The sequence below is a fragment of the Amblyomma americanum genome, chromosome 1, assembly GCF_052857255.1.
Source record: "Amblyomma americanum isolate KBUSLIRL-KWMA chromosome 1, ASM5285725v1, whole genome shotgun sequence".
NCBI classification, from domain to species: Eukaryota; Metazoa; Arthropoda; class Arachnida; order Ixodida; family Ixodidae; genus Amblyomma; species Amblyomma americanum.
Genome location: NC_135497.1, coordinates 153,311,200 through 153,329,151, shown reverse-complemented (window position 1 = coordinate 153,329,151; position 17,952 = coordinate 153,311,200). Strand labels below are relative to the sequence as shown.

General features: G+C 42.9%; 1 protein-coding gene across 1 annotated transcript in view; it reads right to left on the bottom strand.

Moving 5' to 3' along the window:
• Positions 1–17,952, bottom strand: part of c11.1 (maestro heat like repeat family protein c11.1) — a 103,144-nt gene that overhangs the window by 48,883 nt on the left and 36,309 nt on the right. Inside the window, 6 exon segments of the mRNA XM_077647974.1 lie at positions 206–365; positions 368–385; positions 4,707–4,848; positions 4,928–5,032; positions 5,205–5,324; positions 8,250–8,323. Of these exon segments, the coding sequence (XP_077504100.1) occupies positions 206–365; positions 368–385; positions 4,707–4,848; positions 4,928–5,032; positions 5,205–5,324; positions 8,250–8,323 (619 nt within the window).

Genomic DNA, 17,952 nt, shown 5'->3' with positions numbered 1-17,952 from the left:
TATGGCTGCTAACATACAATTCAGCGAAAAATGCACAAATGCGATATTTTGTAGAATCATGGGAAATAGTGGCTTACAAAGGAAGTGAACAAGCTAATGTTAATGGAACCAATGAGAACAACTAATTATTAAACATTTCCCAGCTCACCATGGCCATAAAAAAATTATAAGCTAGCATTTTGAAGACTGGACACAAAAAACCTACTCTGCAGCTGAAGAGTCATCTGGGCATATGGTGTCCCACAGAGCCACCAGGTTACGGTGCACCAGTGTTGGCAAACAGCGCAAGAGGCGTAGAACATGGACTCCTCTGTGGTGATGCATCAAGGGAGAGCCCAACAAGACCAGCAGTCGCGCCAAAAGAGCTGTGGCTTAGGCACATTCGCTGCATGGCAGAGAAAATAAGGGGTACAGTGAGCTCGCACAAAGAGCAGGCTGCCTACAAAAACAACAATCTCCTTCAGACCAAAGCAATGGACACGAGGCACATTAAAAAGAAAAGACTTTGGCACAGCCTTTGTCAATACATTCATCATGCATGCCATCATGAAATAATTGGTTCTCTGTCTACACCCAGCTTTGTTTCCCAATGTCCCTATGACTAGAATGTATGCCCCTACCCACAGTATTAACAAATCATGATGATGATTATGGATTTTTATGGCGCAAGGCATCTATGGCCAAAGAGCGTCATGGCACAAGGTATTTTCTATTTCTCAAGGTGGGGTCAAACACCCATTTCCCAAGCATTTCACCTTAAATAAGCTGAGCACCAGACCAGGAGAAGGCTTGTACCCATCGTATCACCGGTGGGTACCCGGCGGCACTGGGGATCAAACCCCGCACCTACTGCATGCGAGGCGGATGCTCAACCACTTGGCCACCGCTGCGGTCATTAATAAATCATGCTAACTACTCACGAGAGGCAGGCGCCCATTAAGTTTTCAATAGTTAATCTGAAAAGCCCTTAAAATTTTTTCACTCTTCATTATCTCACTTTTCTTGTCACCTTAAAAAAAGCAGCACAACCAAGGACTGGGCAGCACATTAAAGAGTCAAAGTGCACTCTCTCCAAAAATTTCCTAAAAATAGCTTGAAGGCAAACTGTATGAAAATAGCATCTTTGAAGAAATACAGATGAATTCGGCTGTTACGTTTTTCATGGGACCGTGGAAAGAAAAAATGTACGATCATGGAAGACAGTTGGGCTAGTTGGTGTGTATTCGTTAGTGACTGCGACATTGCTACTAGCGTGGAAAGCACAAGGACAGAGGCAAAAGGAACGGACGAGACAGCACGCTAGACTTCAAGTGACGTTTAATGCACATGTAACAGATTTTAACACTTGCTTTCGGCGCATGCTCAGGAGACTGTGCCCCCGCCCCCCTCCACTTTATCAAGAAGCAGGTTGTCAAAACAAGGATAAACATTTAAACCAAATTGATGCGCAAGTTTTTCAATCCGTCTGCGTAGCGCTGGCTTCCCTGACAGCATACTCGCGTCCGTCACTGAGAGCCTTATTAAAGAGCTCCGACAGGGACGCAAGACAGCAGGCTGCTGCAATGACGGCCCGGGGGGACGTCCGGTGCCGGTGCCCTACATGCACAACTTGTCCCATCGCCCCAAAAAGGCTGCGGGAAAGTGCGGCATCCGTGTCGTTTTGACAGCCCCACAAAAGCTGTCTAGGATGTGCCGAATGGTGAACAATGCTTACCAGGCAAAAACCTGCGCAACAAAACACGCCACGCGGTTTGTGAACTGCACCATCGGTGTAGTGTACCTGATCCCACTGACCTGTGGTAAGTGTTATATTGGCCAAACAGGCCAGTGCCTTAATGAAAGGCTACGAAAACACCGGTCTACAGTCGCAGCTCTGATGGCCGGAGGCCATTTGGCCGCACATTGCCGCAAATGCAAAATAAAAACAGCAGGCGGTAATGAAGAAAAATGTGTTCCACTCTTTAGCCACACCAGAGTGCTGAGGCGGCTTCATAGGCAGGGTGACAGGGAAATATTTGAGGCATTTTGCATTGACAAGGCAGGGGACAAGTGCGTGAGCACACCCTCAGTAGCGCTCACAAAAAAGTAGATAATCTATCTGTTGAAAAACTTGCGCATCAATTTGGTTTAAATGTTTATTCCTTGTTTTGACAACCTGCTTCTTGATAAAGTGGAGGGGGGCGGGGGCAGTCTCCTGAGCATGCGCCGAAAGCAAGTGTTAAAATCTGTTACATGTGCATTAAACGTCAGTTGAAGTCAAGCGTGCTGTCTCGTCCGTTCTTTTTGCCTCTGTCCTTGTGCTTTCCACGCTAGTAGCAATGTCGCAGTCACTAACGAAAAAATGTACCGGCCAGGAAACGTAGTAGCTGGATGCAGTGCATGAAAAAAATTGTACAATGTTGCATGCCACTTTTTTTTTTTTGTCTTGTAAGTGCAACATGCTTCTCTGGAACCTGTAAGGCTCTGCAGCTCCCGCGATAGTTCTGCATGCGCAGAATGTCCGAAATGCCCTGCAATGGACATCTCTGTCTGCCTGGACAGTTGTCGGCTTTAATCCTATACATATCCTCATCTACTGGAATCTAGAAGCTGCATGTTATAAGCTGCAGGGGTTAAGAAAAAAAAAGCAGGTTACAGATACAAATGCTCCATTCCCTCGCAGCCAACCCACTGCATCTTGTACAGCGCTACCCGTGTGACACTGGTTGCGGCATAGTTTTGTTCATGCTCCTTCAGTTGCTTGTGCTTGCGCCACAGTGGCTATGGAACTGCACTAACAGCTGCTGCCCATAAGCATGCAGGGAATCAGTGTGGACGCAGCCTCGGGAGCCACCGAACATGGTGGTGCTCAAACACTGATGGCTTGCCAAGTACTGCTTTGGTCAGCGTGCCGTCATCGTGTTGCGCACATCAAATGTGAGCTGTCAAAATGCTGGCACTGTGTAAAGTGCTACCATGAGGCGACATCCACGACGTACAACGCAGGAAAATGCAACAACCGGGAACATAACAGTGGGATTCCAGTGTATACTCCAGGCAGAATATAAAAAGAAAACAAACAACAAAAACTTGAACTGTAAAAGAAGGCAAGAGTATACTGTGCTTTAAATTTATATCAGTGCTTTTATGACAAATTCTCCATTATTTTCTTCAGTTTTTACCACGCCATCACACTGCACCATCATGAAGTGAAAGGTGATACTGGAAACTAGAAAAGCCAACCGAATTATAACGGCTTAAGACGAGAAGTACTGGTTTACGGTTTATGGTGTTCGACGTCCCAAAGCAACTCAGGCTATGAGGGATGCCGTAGTGAAGGGCTCCGGAAATTTTGGCCACCCGGAGTTCTTTAATGCGCACTGACATCACATAGTGCACGGGCCTCTAGAATTTCGCCTCCATCAAAATTCAACTGCCGCAGCTGGGATCGAACCAGCATCTTACGTGCCAGCAGCCGAGCACCATAACCACTGACCTGCCACGGCGGCAGATGAGAAGTACTATTAATTTCTGCAGTCATGTCAGTGCTTCCTGGTATAGCCAGAGTTGACCTGTGCCACCTCATTATGTATATCCCAGACAAGCCGACATACTTTAATCTGTACATAAAAGTATGTTCATGAATTTTTCAGTAATTTAGTGATGAAGAGCCACTGTGGTGGCTCAGTGGTTATGGCGCTCGGCTGCTGACCCGAAAGATGTGGGTTCGATCACGGCCGCAACGGTCAAATTTCAATGGAGGCGAAATTCGAGAGGCCTGTGTACTATGCAATGTCAGTTCACGTTGAAGAACCTCAGTAGATGAAATTTCTGGAGTCCTTCACTACGGCGTCCTTCATAGCCTGAGTTGCTTTGGGACGTTAAACCCCCATAAACTAAACTAAATTATCAACAAAAACAACAAGTATGCTTTCCAAAGATATAGAAATATGAAGTGAAATTAAATTAATGAGTGCATTGATCCCATGTATAAAGAGCAGCTTTCTCTCTTCCAAACTGCTCTTGATTCAGCCGTTCCTCAGTTCCTCCCAAGAAAAGATTTCTGGCTAGGCCATGGCTTCTCTGCTAAGATCATGTCACAAGAACTGAAAGAAATTATTTTCATGACTAAACAGACTATATGACGCAACAGCTTCTTCCCAAAGCAAGCACATGATATTTTCATTGCAGAACATAAAAGAGTAAACCAAAAAACAAACATTCAAAAGCAATTTTGCTCCTCATGTTCACACAAGAAATGCAACCTCAAAGAAACATCTAACAACTACATTATTATTATTACTGAAAGAAGAAAAAGTAAAGAAACATGGGAAGAGAAGCTAGCAACTGCCACCTGAAGAGGCATAACTCTCACTTGCCATCCATCAACTGGAGACACGCACTGTACTACAGGCCACGAAAGTTTACGTGATGTGTGTTCTAGGAAAAAAACATTATTCTAGCATGTTACCAGCTGATGCAGCATGCTCTTCCCCGCACACCCTCAGATATTTCAGGCAACTGGTTTGCATGACTGCTTCGAAACAATTTTTTTTCCACAACCCGCATCCCGTAAAATGTTGTGGCCGATAGTACATCATGTAAAAGGATGTCTTAAAGCGTACCGAAAAGAAAAGGGACATTACTTATTCCTTTCAAGGACAGGCAGGCTTATTATTAGACAATTCATGGCATAAATGTCATGTGAATAAAAGTAGGGAACTCACGATGTTTCTCATAGTTGATCTCAATTGGGTAACCTGCTTCTCGCTTCTTTGAAGCAAAATTAGCAAGGCACTTGCAAATAATTCCCACAGCTGGGGTCAGCTCTTCACACAGCAGATATTCAAATAAAAAAGGCCACATGAGCTGAAATGAAAAAAAAAAAAACTACAAATAAACAACCCGAACAGCAGGTGAAGGTGGAAGCAGCTCGCATATTACCTACCTTGTCTATGTCATCAACAGTAGTTGTCAGAAGCTGCAAAACATTTTCACACATTGTACGCAGTGCCTCATTGCTCACATAGTCAAAGTCTGTGGGGCGCTTGGCCTGCAAAAGGATGCAATTGAAGGCACGTTAAAAGAAAACAGGAGGCTGCCTCTAATTCCCTGGAGTTATAAGCACAGCCATACATATCAATGACAACCGTGTCACAGCAAAGAAAAAATGATGTCATGCAAAGTAACATAATATACTGTCAGTAGAGATGCCAAGAACTTACTGTATCATCTGGAAGAGCACACTGCCGAACTAAGAACTCAATCATAGAGTGCCCACCATTTGCATCAAGGTAACCATGGTGTGCCAGGGCAACAATCACTTGGGCCAACACCTTCTTTGCCTGCAAACAATGAAATGAAAAGAAGCAAAAAGAGCTTGAAAGCCGAGCTTTAAGTTCAGTCACTTAACCATGACATCAAAACCATGGTAAACAAGTATAACTTTTGCAAGCAGCAGGGATGAAAACTTAGAAAGTCTTCTGCCTGTTTCTAAGTTCTCTAAGTTGCTATGTATAAGGAATAGCAGTTTCCTCTCAATATGAAAACCCAACAGTAGTACAGTCCCTGTCATACTTAACATAAGCCATCCTCCAACATCATGCCAATAAGCTCAATGTTCACCCAAGTATTCACATTTTGCAAGAGCAGTTCTAGAATGGTTGAAAACACCCCTGTGATCTAAGACCTAAAAAAAAAGAGACCTGATCTAACATGCTACGTCCGACATTGCCATTTATCCGTACATGTGCAAGCAATGCAATTTTAACACACATGACTGCAGTAAATAATAACAAGGCAGTACAATATTTCTGGACCCCTGCACAGTGCACATTCCAGCATACTTGAAACATTATTCATTAAAGTTCAATTACTTCTGTAGAACTAAAAGCAGTGCTTGATTCGAATCTTGGTCACAAAAAGAGTAGTCATGTGAAGTGACTGATGAATTATCTTGATCATGAATGACAAACAATGCAAGAATGATACAAAATGAATACAGGCAAGGCACTGCCACAAATCGCGGATAATCAGAGGAAGGGAAGCAGAAGAAAAGTGCCTAATACGGAAGAAAAGGATTGGTACAGTATGTGGGTTTCAAATTCTGAAGCAGAACATAAGCTATGGCAGATGCCATAGTGGAGGGCTCCAGATAAATTTAGGTCACCTAAGGTTGCTCAAGGTGCACTGACATTGCACAGCCCACAGGCATGTTTGCATTTCACCTCCATCAAAATGCAGCTCATGCGGCATGGATTCCAAAGGCAGGTGAAGTGTAAACTCGCCAATGTGCTGCGCCGTGCCAATAAATCCCATAAGCTTCAGCGAACACTTTCAAAAATTACATAAAATAGGGCATCTGAGCTGCTGCGGTGGCTGAGTGGTTATGGCGCTCGGCTGCTGGCCCGAAAGACGCGGGTTCGATCCCGGCCGCGGCTTGATTAATAATTTGATTAATAATTGTAAGCCAATTAGCTAGCTAATTAGTATTATTTTAAGAAACTGACATCCACCCCAGCTGAAAATACATTCCTGAAAAGATTTTTTTATTATTTTAAGCATCCTGTATCTAGGATATTTTTAAAGCACTCAAAAACACCCGGTATATTCTCATGCGATCAAAATAGGCGATTCTTTCCAATGATAGCTAGCCGTGTAGTCGTCAATTTAAAAGAATGAACCTAAATTGAGGACAACACAGCGAGATTTGGAATATAAAATGATAGCTGTAATGTTAAGAGACAGGGAGAGAGCTGAGTGGGTCAGAGAACAAACACAAGTTAATGACACTGTAAAGTGCCGTCGGGAGAAAGGACCCAAACCAGTCGGTAGCAGTCTCAAGAACAGGTTTTTCTTTTTTAATTCCTTGTTATCGTCCGAGTGCCACCTCAGAGCCCGAGCATGCTAGCACAGGGCTCGTGTAACTTCATCCTTTTTGGCCGCTCCAATCGTCCAGAGAGGGCATTGCTACAACATCATAGTCTAATCCAAGAAGTAATGGCCATGGACAGGGCAAGCAATGCGAAAACAAGATAATCGATTGTCATTAGGGTACTGGAGTGAATTCTCAGCGAAGGCAAGCATAGCAGGGCATGGAAGAAAGTCAGGTGGGCGGATGAGGTTAGAATATTTGCAGGGATAAGGTGGCCGCTGCTGGCACAAGGACAGGGTTAATTGGAGAAACATGGGAGAGGCCTTTGTCCTGCTATGGATGTAGTTAGGTTGATGATGATGACTCTCTAAGACAATGATAAGATACTGCAGAAGTTACATCTATTAAGAAGGTGTTCCTTGTGATGCAAAAGAAGAAAATGGGGAAACCCATTCATCTTACTGCTGTTCCACTTAACACAAATTGCTGCATGCCACAGTGAAGTACGACTTTTGTGTAGATTGGAGTTGCTGCTTCATCTAACTTTTTCACAAACAACTGACTTAAGAAGATTCTTTTACTCAATGCTAGTTATTATATAAATAAATAGCACGAGGACAGGGTTAACTAGAGAGACAGGGGAGAGGCCTTTGCCCTGCAGTAGCCATAGGGAGGCTGATGATGATGATGATGATGATGAAATAGCATGCACTAAAGAATGCCCAATAAATACAAGTAGAGCGGCATAGCACAAGGCTGCTGTTTCCAGACTACCTCCTTTTGAGTGCCAAATGAAGTGATACGAATTTGAACAGAGGCACCAGTCTTAAAAGACAACATCACAGCCATGCTTAGTCTCTAGATATCCAAAAATATCAGATGTCCAAGGTGCACAGTTTGTCATGTGCCTTGTTCAATAACCTCCTGGCAGCACCTAAACCATATCATGCATGGTGACCAAGTTCATAACCTCATACTACATAATGTACTTCCAATGCATTGTTTCGCCGGATAGTCTACTAAGCCCAACCATAGAACTACTGCAGGCGTGGGATGTCACATTATGTACGGGCTGTTTTTCATTTTTCATCTTCTTGTTTCCATGTAGTCTCCCACTAAGCACATTTCACATGCAATACAACACTAAGGAAATCCATTTCAAAAGCTCGTATCTGTGGTTTACAATTATAAGAGTTGCACTCCCATATACCACTTCATTCATTTCTATACTTCACTACTTTTTAAGCATCAGAACGAAAAAAAATGCATCTCCATTATACAGCCGGAAATGCCAATTCCTTGTGCTTCAGCTGAAACACTAATTAATTGTGGAGACCCACTTTAAAGCAAACTTCCACAACTTTAGGTGAATAATGCTCTTTAGAAGGTGTATTGCCTTGTTGCTTGGTTCGATGAATGAAGACTGCAGGCCACCAATTATGTTGCGCATCCTTTCATCCAAGTTGGGATCTGCAGTGAGCAGCATAGGAAAGAAAAGAAAGGATTGCACAGTCAAACATACAAGTTTAATGCAGCACTGGAGGGACATGTGAACAAATGTACAAATGTACTTTGCAATTATAAACAATTACATGACCTAACACCATATTCTTGCAAATATGCTTTGCCATGACGCCAGTTCACAGCAACCAAGACCCAGCGGCAATTCTTTCATTCCATTCAAAGAATTTAAAGCAACTGAAGCACATGAAGGATGTACTAATTCATGCGCCTCATCCTTCATAGAGACGTGGAATGAAAATGCTTCATATGAAATAATGCACTCCTTAGATAGCAAAAATGAAAAACTCAGCAGGAAGCATCACCACCGGAAAAAAAGTGTACATTGCCATCCATTTAAGGCCATCTGAAATACAACGCCCACTACACATGAAGCCAAGCGGCTTTGAGGCAATACCACAGCACTGCTGTCAATGGAACTCAGGGGCATTCACTTGCTACAAGGATGTAGAGGTGTAAGAAATAATTCACCCCTGCTCTTGTGCACATGCTAATAAATCACTTTAGAATCATAACGGTGCCATTTAACTTGTTACGCATGGGTGCTTTTAAAATATGGAGTTGCCTCATTAGTGCTGTCGCAGCTCTGCTGGTAGCGGGATGGCCAAGAGCACCGAAATGACAAGGCCTTAGCAGGGCAATAGATCATCTTGTCTGCTTCTTGGCAAAGCTGCTTAGAAACTCCATTAAAACTGCCCTTCACAGCATCGGCCCTAGTATTTTTTGCCAAGCACATATTTTTCTTCCTACTTTCCATTTCTTAAGATAAGGCAGGGAATGCCTTGCAATGACATTTCAGGAGGAGCATGAACTACGACATGAAACTGTACAATGAATTGTTTTCCACGCTTAGCTTAGTCTGACAAGTCGTAATATTTCCTGCAATTGTCTCACTACACAGGACTCCGTGCACTCTGATGTGTTCTCTCTCTCTCTCTCTCTCTCTCTCTCTCTCTCTCTCTCTCTCTCTCTCTCTCTCTCTCTCTCTCTCTCTCTCTCTCTCTCTCTCTCTCTCTCTCTCTCACACACACACACACACGCACACGCACGCACGCACGCACGCATGCACGCACATGCAAAAGTTATAAAAGACAAAATGTGTATGAAATATTCAATGTTTTGATATTTCAAATGAAAATAGAGGCCATTTTTTACAACTACCCACCCAAGAAGTAACACTGAATGTTTTGCACACGAGCATGTTTTGCACAAAAGCAGTTGCACTCCCTTTGAAATGCCTGTTTGGCATTGAGGTTATAAATATTTTTAAAACACTCCCACAGCATTTACATGAAAATAAAAACAAAACAGAACAGAAATTATTAGAAAACATTCATAAGCTTAATGTATCATAAAATAAATCCCAAAGTTGACCTATGTCTAATAGGTTTTCACAAAGTTGGTAGCAGTAATTTAGATTCTTATGCAAGAATCATTCGTAGCAATCTCAAATATGCTACATTTCTGGGCAAACGTTCTCAAAGCGATGTAGTGGAAATCATGTAGAAAGTGAGAAAGAAAAAAACCAGGCGCTATACGGGTTTGAACCAACAGTACACACCTTAACCCCCACAGGGTAAAGAAGGAAAACTAACTAATCAAGCCCGCAATAAACGTCATCTCAAGAGCCTTTATTCAGCTCAGTCTTATGCTCAGCTCAGCTTCAGGACATGCCTAGGAAATTCTCTAAACTCCTCCATTGCTTCCTTCCATGCATTCATGATCACGTGCGATTATATTAAGAGAGCTGGCACGTTCTGTTTCCTTGTTAGGTGGCCTCTCAACTAAGGCATCATTTTCTTTAGTGGTTTCCGTGAGTGCTTGACATACACAAAACCATCTGGTCTAATGCTTTTTCACATAAAATACCTACTGTCTTCTCTGCTAAGCTACAAGCAACCCAAATCCAATGGCACTATTCATCGATTACACACACCAACCTTGAAACAGATTAATGCAATCTTCCTTAAGGGCACTTTTCTAGGCAAATATCCATGTCGTACTTGCTGCCAACAAACAGATAAAGTAATGTTAGCAAGTTGGCCAAGACACCCATGGGCATTGAAACAGGGAAAAAAAAAAAATGAAGACAAGATGAAGGGTAACACACAATCATCTCCCTGCCACAATTGTCTGCAACATGCATTCCACACGCACATGAGCACTGCATGAGGCCGCAAAGTTGTGATAACCAATAAGAGTTCATTATCATGCAGCCCATTGCTTTACAAATATTGCTAACCACAGAAACTGTAATACTCATTCACATCCTCCCAAGTGCAGCCATATGGCTGCAAAGGAAAGCTACATGGCTTTCTCAAAAAAAAAATAAGAACTTTTCTTTAACTACGAAGTTCATGAGAAAGCTGAGTAACTTTCCTTTGTAGTCATATGGCTGTCTTGGGTGGGTGCAAATGAGTAATTACTTCTTTATTACAAATCTACTCCACCTTGGGGGATTCCCCTAAACATTTGACCAACATTGTTTCCAGTTTGAGTTATTGATCAATTCACTCTTGCCCTACCATAAGCTTGCTGTCCCGATTAGTTCAGTTGGTATGACTGCTCCAGTGAAGCGGTGGTTCCGGGTTCAAACCCCGGACCAGGACAAATTTTTCTTCAGCTACAGTAGAATCTCGGTGATACAAATTTCGCGGTGATACGAATTCACGAAATTCCCCGGCAAGAATGCATTGTGTATGATGTGCGCAACTTCGGACGTTCCGTACCCTCTCCCTCGCATCTATAGATGATACAAACGCGTGAGCCGTGACCGCACCCTCGAGCACTAAGCGCTGCCTGCACATCGCCAACGTCGCAATCGCTAATCACGCAGTACGCACCACACACAGTGAGCGGCGGTGCGCGGCCCGCACATCGCCAAAATCGTGATTGCTAATCGCACGCAGTGAGCGGCGGTGCGCGGCCCACACATCGCCAAAGTCGCAATTGCTAATTGCGCAGTACGCACCGCAAGTAGCAAGCTGTAGCCAACAGCAGTGAATAAATCCCGTCAGCCGTAAACAGATAAATGAGTGATTATTTATCACAAATATACTCCACCTTGGGGGATTCACCTAAATATTTGACCAGCAATGCACCCTAGCACTACTTAGCTATACGATTCCTGGCACTGAGACTGTCGCACTGTGCAAGCAGATATTTTTTTTTTTTTCTGCTGGCCTGGTCATTTGCCTATGACATGCAACAGCTTGACATAAAAAGAGAAAGCTGCCAAGAAGACAGGTGCTCTCACACTATCATCAGAGCAAGCTACACAAGACGACACTTGCACTGAGCAGCACAGACTGCTCTACTTAGGCATTTTTGTAGAATACAATAGGATCGCGATGATACGAATCTCACGAGATCATGAGAAATATTTGCATCATTCGAAGTTCTTATCATCCAAACCAAATAAAATCTGAATACAGAAGCACAGGAAATGCATTCACGCAAATGGAAATGCAATCACGCTGAAGCAATCATCTGCAGACCAAATTTATTTATGGCCATGTGCCACAGCTCACTTTGTGTAGTGCGTACTACGCAACTGCCTATGCTCTGTTTATGTGCAGGTAGCGCTTAGTGCACGTGGGTGTGGTTGCAGCTTGTGTGCAAGTATCAACCGCAGTGGTGCAGGAGATTATTCAGAACATCCAAAATTCTGCGCACTGTACACAATGCACTCCGACCAGAGAACTTTATGAATTCGTGTCATACTGAAATTTGTATCAAACATGATCATATCATTCAGATTCTACTGTATATGGTGCCACAGGAAACAAACTGTGTAAATCACTGTGTACTGAAGTTCCATCCCCCCCAAAAAGTGAGGCACTATACATTTTTGCCTGCAAGTTATTGCTCTTTTGATTGTGATTTTATTTTATTTTTATTTTCTTGATATGGTTCATATAAAGCATATGAGTTAATTATTACAGGAGGAGGTCCCAAGGTATCAACCATCAGGGGGACCTCCTGTTGGTAAGTGCATGAATAATACAAAAAATCAGGCAGCAAAATAAAAGAAGTGCACAAAAAGATCTTAATCGTAAAATAAAAAATACAAGGAGCATATGAATAAATGTGTTAGCAACAAATACATAATAAAGAATACACAACAGAAACAATAATTACAAATACAGTCGTGCCTCGTTAATGCGGACACTTTGGTTCCCGAGAAAGTGTCTACAAAGCAAGTCGTCCATAATGACGAGTCATGAATAAAAACAAAAAGAAATATTTTAAGAAATCGTTTCATGATTACAGGCTCCTTCTAAGCACAGTAGAGCGCAGTGAAGTGGAAATTGGGCAATCTTAGCGGCTCAGGTGCATTATTCTGGTCGCCATTATTTTGAAAATCAAACGGTTTACGTTGAAGCATGTTTGAAGCGCCTAGTGGTCCATGAGACTGATGATAGTGTCTGTTGATGTGATGAAGTATCTCCTACCGCGACTGTTCACATCCCAAAAACTCTGTACTCACTCGGCTAACAACTGCTGAATGTGGTTTTCAACGGAGCATACAGATAATTCTTTTTCGCAAACAGTCATGCAATGTGGCAAACAGTAAGGTGCGAAGACCTGGCACCTTAAAACTGTAAAGCATGGAACCATGCTCACACAGAAAGGCAACTACTACGGCATTTGCACATTCGCCTGCCTTTCGCTGGTGTTCTGCACTCAAATTATAAGGGGTGGAACATCTGGTAGTGGCACTTGGGATTTTGTTCTCATCACTGTTCATATTAACAGGACAAAAATACATGGGTCCCAATGAGCTCCGTGCATTTTCACCCTGTCCATTGTCCAGAGAGCGAGTTTCCATATTAACGAGGCGTAAATACACTGCAAAAGTTTGGTCCCCAGAAGAACTGTCCATAATTCGAGTGCCCATATTAACAGGGGACGTATTAATGGGACACAACTATACATAAGTAGCATAGGATCAGAATAACAAGAATAGAAAGAGTGTTATCGCTATTTGAGGGAACAATACAATGCAAAGTAAAAAAGAAAGGAAATCATTGGCAAAATGAATAAATTCACAATAAAAGTGCAAACTAGTGAAAAGTAAATAAAAGTATGAATATTCCCTATGACAATGCAGTTAGTAAATATCTGTTCAATGATTGATAAAATCAGCATGAGGAGCGTGATGTCAGTGGGTAAAGATTTCCAAATGGATATCGTTGAAAAGAACACTAATTGCTTACCATAATTATTACGAACTCATGAAAGAAATAGTTTATCATGTTGAGAAATCTGGTTATACTTGTGTTTGAGAGGTGTCGAGGATCAATGTAATTAATAATAAGTTCATTATTACGAGCACAATATACAGGCCCTGCTAATTTAAGCTTAAAGGGCCTCGTGCAGATTCATGCTTTGGAACGCTACAATGCACGAATTAGGCAGTGTTTTTCAACCAAAATTCATAAATAGCTGCAGAAAGACCTCAGGATTACAAAAACGAAAAAAGACAAAAAATCCGTTTTTTTTTTTTTAACCAATTTTCGGCCGCAAAGAGCCATGTCCTTCCTTAAACTGATGGTTAGCAGCATAATATTTAGGTTACCACAACTGTGTGAGGTGGTCGATTATTAAGTAATTATGTGAATGACTCAATTTTGTAAATGCCACGAAAGGTGAATGTTGTATGTATTACCCTATGACGATAGGAAATAAGTAAGATGACTATGTATGTAGCATATCAATAAGATGTCCCATAGTGTAAGAGAATGCTCCTCACGGGATGCTGACAAAGTACAGTTGAACCTCGTTATAACGAAGCTGGAGGGGCCCGGCGATTACTTCGTTATAGTGGTAGCTTCGTTATAACCCGTGTTGACTGAGCTTCCAAGAGGAATCACCATTTCTCCATTATATAAATTATTTCATTATAAACCATTTCGTTATAACGAAATTCGACTGTATTAAAAGCCACTTACCACAACTAGCACCACAGCATCTTCCAGTCTCTTCAATGCCTAAATATTTATTGGCTACTCAGCCTTTCTTTTGGAATCCCCTAGCTCAACCTGCAGCAGTTATCTAAGTGTGGCTACATGCTTGTTTTCTGGAATAGACTGTCATCAATGGATTGCTATCAGGGTGCAGTGGCTCACATTGCAGGCTGATCTAGTTAGCAAGAACATTATTGAGAAGAAAGGTTAAAACAAACATGAAAAAATGCTTCCCATAATAACATGCATCTTACAACAATGTCTAAGAAGAACAGCACATGTCACTCAATGTCAATGCTGTGTCAATTACTGTGCACTCAGGAAAAAGTGCAATGGTAATGGAAGCAATACCCCATGCCTCTTTTTTCAAGCAGTCACTGTCATACCAGACAGTCCAGCAAAACAAGCCGGCACAGAAGAATAGACATGCGTGTGCTGGCATCAGCGCTACTACCCTTGAGAGTACTATAATCTTTTATTAGTAGTTGCAACTTAGTGAGTCCATGTATTGTGAACGACCCTATGTAGCAAAATGTATACAAGTCACAATGGTATGAGTGGTGAAAAGTGGTAGAATTGGCAAGTTCATGCAGTTTGATTATTTGAACCAGCATGCAACAGACAAGAAAAACAAGATGTGGTCAACACAGCACTGCATGTATACATAGTGCTATGTTGTTCGCTTTTTATTTCTGTTCGTTGCATGCCGGTTGAAATCAGGGCATGACTAAACACTCGAATATGTGCGTGTGAGTACATTCCACCAACCCTTGGTTGTAAGGCCAATACAAATACATTCAGCAAACATATTTATCATTTATCTCAGCCTGCAAAGTTTTGTTTAAATTATGTTGAAAGCACACAGGGACAATGGGATAGATATGTGGGATTTAACTCTTTCCCTACCGCACCCATTAACTGTTGGTGATGTGGCTGTGGGCTGGCCGCCCGCATGATACAGTCACATGATCCAACCAGGTCAGTGTGGGACCCACCCTAATATTGTACATTTGCTCAGCAGCCTGACATGGCCTGGAGATATGTTATCAAAAAGTAGCTATATTCCACCACAAACTAATGCCTATGTACTTTTTAGGCTACCACATGCTGTTATTAGTAAGGTCTAACTATAACTAATTCCCATATGAGGAATAATGCAGCAGGCACAGCATATACTTACCACTTATTTTGCTAAGCTGAATAAGAAATCCTGAAAAATGAAGGTTAGCTAGCACTTGCCAGTTAGAACACTGAACTTGCATTGACAAATAAATCATCGGCAAGAAACCTTAGGCAAAAGTATGCAGCTACATGTTAAAACATGAGCACGGCATGCTACTGAGCATCATTTTGAAACAACACAACAAGTGCCAAATGCTGCTATCATGCTTGAAATGTGAAACAGCTTTTTTACACCTCGTGATCTCTCATAAAAAAAAAATTGTTTAGATGCTAAACATCTCAAAATAAAAGAGTTAATTGATACTGCAGAAATCTTCCATTATTCAGTTGCCTTTTAGCCTTGAGTGTATGGTAGAAAAAAGAATCAGTAATGTCACCTTGAACACATGACTTTGATGCCCGCATAAGTGCTAAGAACATTAGCAGCTTATAGGATAGCTGTGAACGTGAACAAGGTATGTACAGAAATCATGCAGCTCTCCATTACATTCTAGTACATTCCACTACATTCGATACATCACATTGGTACCAAACACTGGCCATTACCCAAATGTTAGTATGCAATCCTTCATTAGAGCAAAATGTTTAAAAATGAATGTGGGTCAGCAACTAACCACAAGTTGACAGCTATACTCTAGATAAACTGAGGGAGAAGTTATTTGCAAACTTCAAAACATTTGATACAGTGAGTAAGAGAGGCTCTATAAAAAAGATAGGTAAAAAGCGGTCATTCAAATTATATAAACTCTCATAATTCATTAAATTTCTAACCCAGCTTAAAAAATAAAGCAAACCTACGTGAATGCGCTTTTATTTTTAAGCACAGTGAGCCCATGAACCTCTGAATACCGTAAAAACCCGCGCATAATACGAGGTTTTTTTCCAAATTTTAGCATGTCAAATTTCCACCTTGTCTTATATGTGGATCCAAACAATTTTCGGTCAAAATCCGTGCGAGACCAGCAGGTTTTGCAAGGCCCGCTCGTGCGCCGCTCCACGCTCTGCTTGGCTCACCCAAGAGCGGCATCAAGAGGCCATTCCACTCGCACGCAAGCGCGCTCCCATCTGAGCGTTTCGCACATGCGCAGAAGCACTCCCGCTTGCTCGCTGAGCAGAGCGGGTGCACAAACCTACTCTGCTAAAAGTCTCTATTATCGAGCGCCATCACCATCACGCTTCCAGCAAGAGGAGGCACTACCTAACGGGGGCGTAGGTCAGTCACTTAAATTTTGACGCCACTTCACCATGCTGACCTGGCATCACGACGCCCAGGACGATCGCACCTCGCATGACATTCGGACCATGAAAACAGCACTCTGCTGCTTTTAAAAAGAAAGTAATCATAGCTGTCGAAAGCATCGGCACCACGTCAAGTTCTGCTACATTGTCTGTATGAGGTAGGGAGAGCCTGCAGTTACTGCCACCGAACACGGGATTCTCCAATCACGCTGTGCATTCGGATCGCGGACGCTCAGGCCAGCATTCCCGAGGAGCTCGCTGGTTATTTCAGAAAATGCGGGATATCTAACGCGCTTGACGGTATGGATACACACGGCGATGGCGATCACCAAAGCTCCGACGGACATTTCCGAAGCATGCACGCCATGCCGGAACCAGTCTGCACATACTCGCAGCGTAGGACACGAGTGGGCAAGAGCGCGGCACCTCTGTACCTGCCGCTTGTGCTACATGCGTCGTATCTGGCGCGCTGGCATACATAAATAATCGGAGGGCACTCGGCTTCCGTGACTTCCGGAACATCTTCGAGCTGACTGCCCTTCCTTACGCGCATTATATGCGGATGATTGAATGAATGAGCTGTTTATTTAGAAAGGGAGGCTCAAGGCAATTTGTTGGGGAACTGGGTTATTAAGGAAGGGAAAAGTAGGGGTACACTGATACATGAGGGGATGGCATGGGCTAGCCACGCTCTAAACTGCTTTGTAGAGGCCACTTATCTTAGCATATTTGCCAATATCTTCCCAGATGCCATGCACTCCGGCTCTGGTCAATGCACGAAATTCCTCGTGATCGGTGGGAAAACCATGCTTGGGGAACTCTGAACAATGCCAAACCACGTGGTACAGGTCAGCACATACAGCCACAGTACGGGCACTCCATGACGTCTACATTGCCCCCTTGATGCCAAGGGCCGGTAAGCCATTTACGGATGATGCTTGGCGTGTAGGTGGCATCGGCAATAATCTTAGTAATGAAGATCTGCTCATGCCAAGTAAGAGCAGCTGAGGCAGCAAGGTAACCCGGTTGTGCAATGGCCGTAAGTCGAGCACGGCTCCTATGTTTGCAAGTCGAGCATGTTCTAGTCTGCACGTTACGACAGCCAAGTTGTCGGTCATATAAGCAGGGCCGTCGGTAACAGCGGGGTATGCCAGTGGAGGAAGGAACGAGATACTCTCCTGAGCTGCG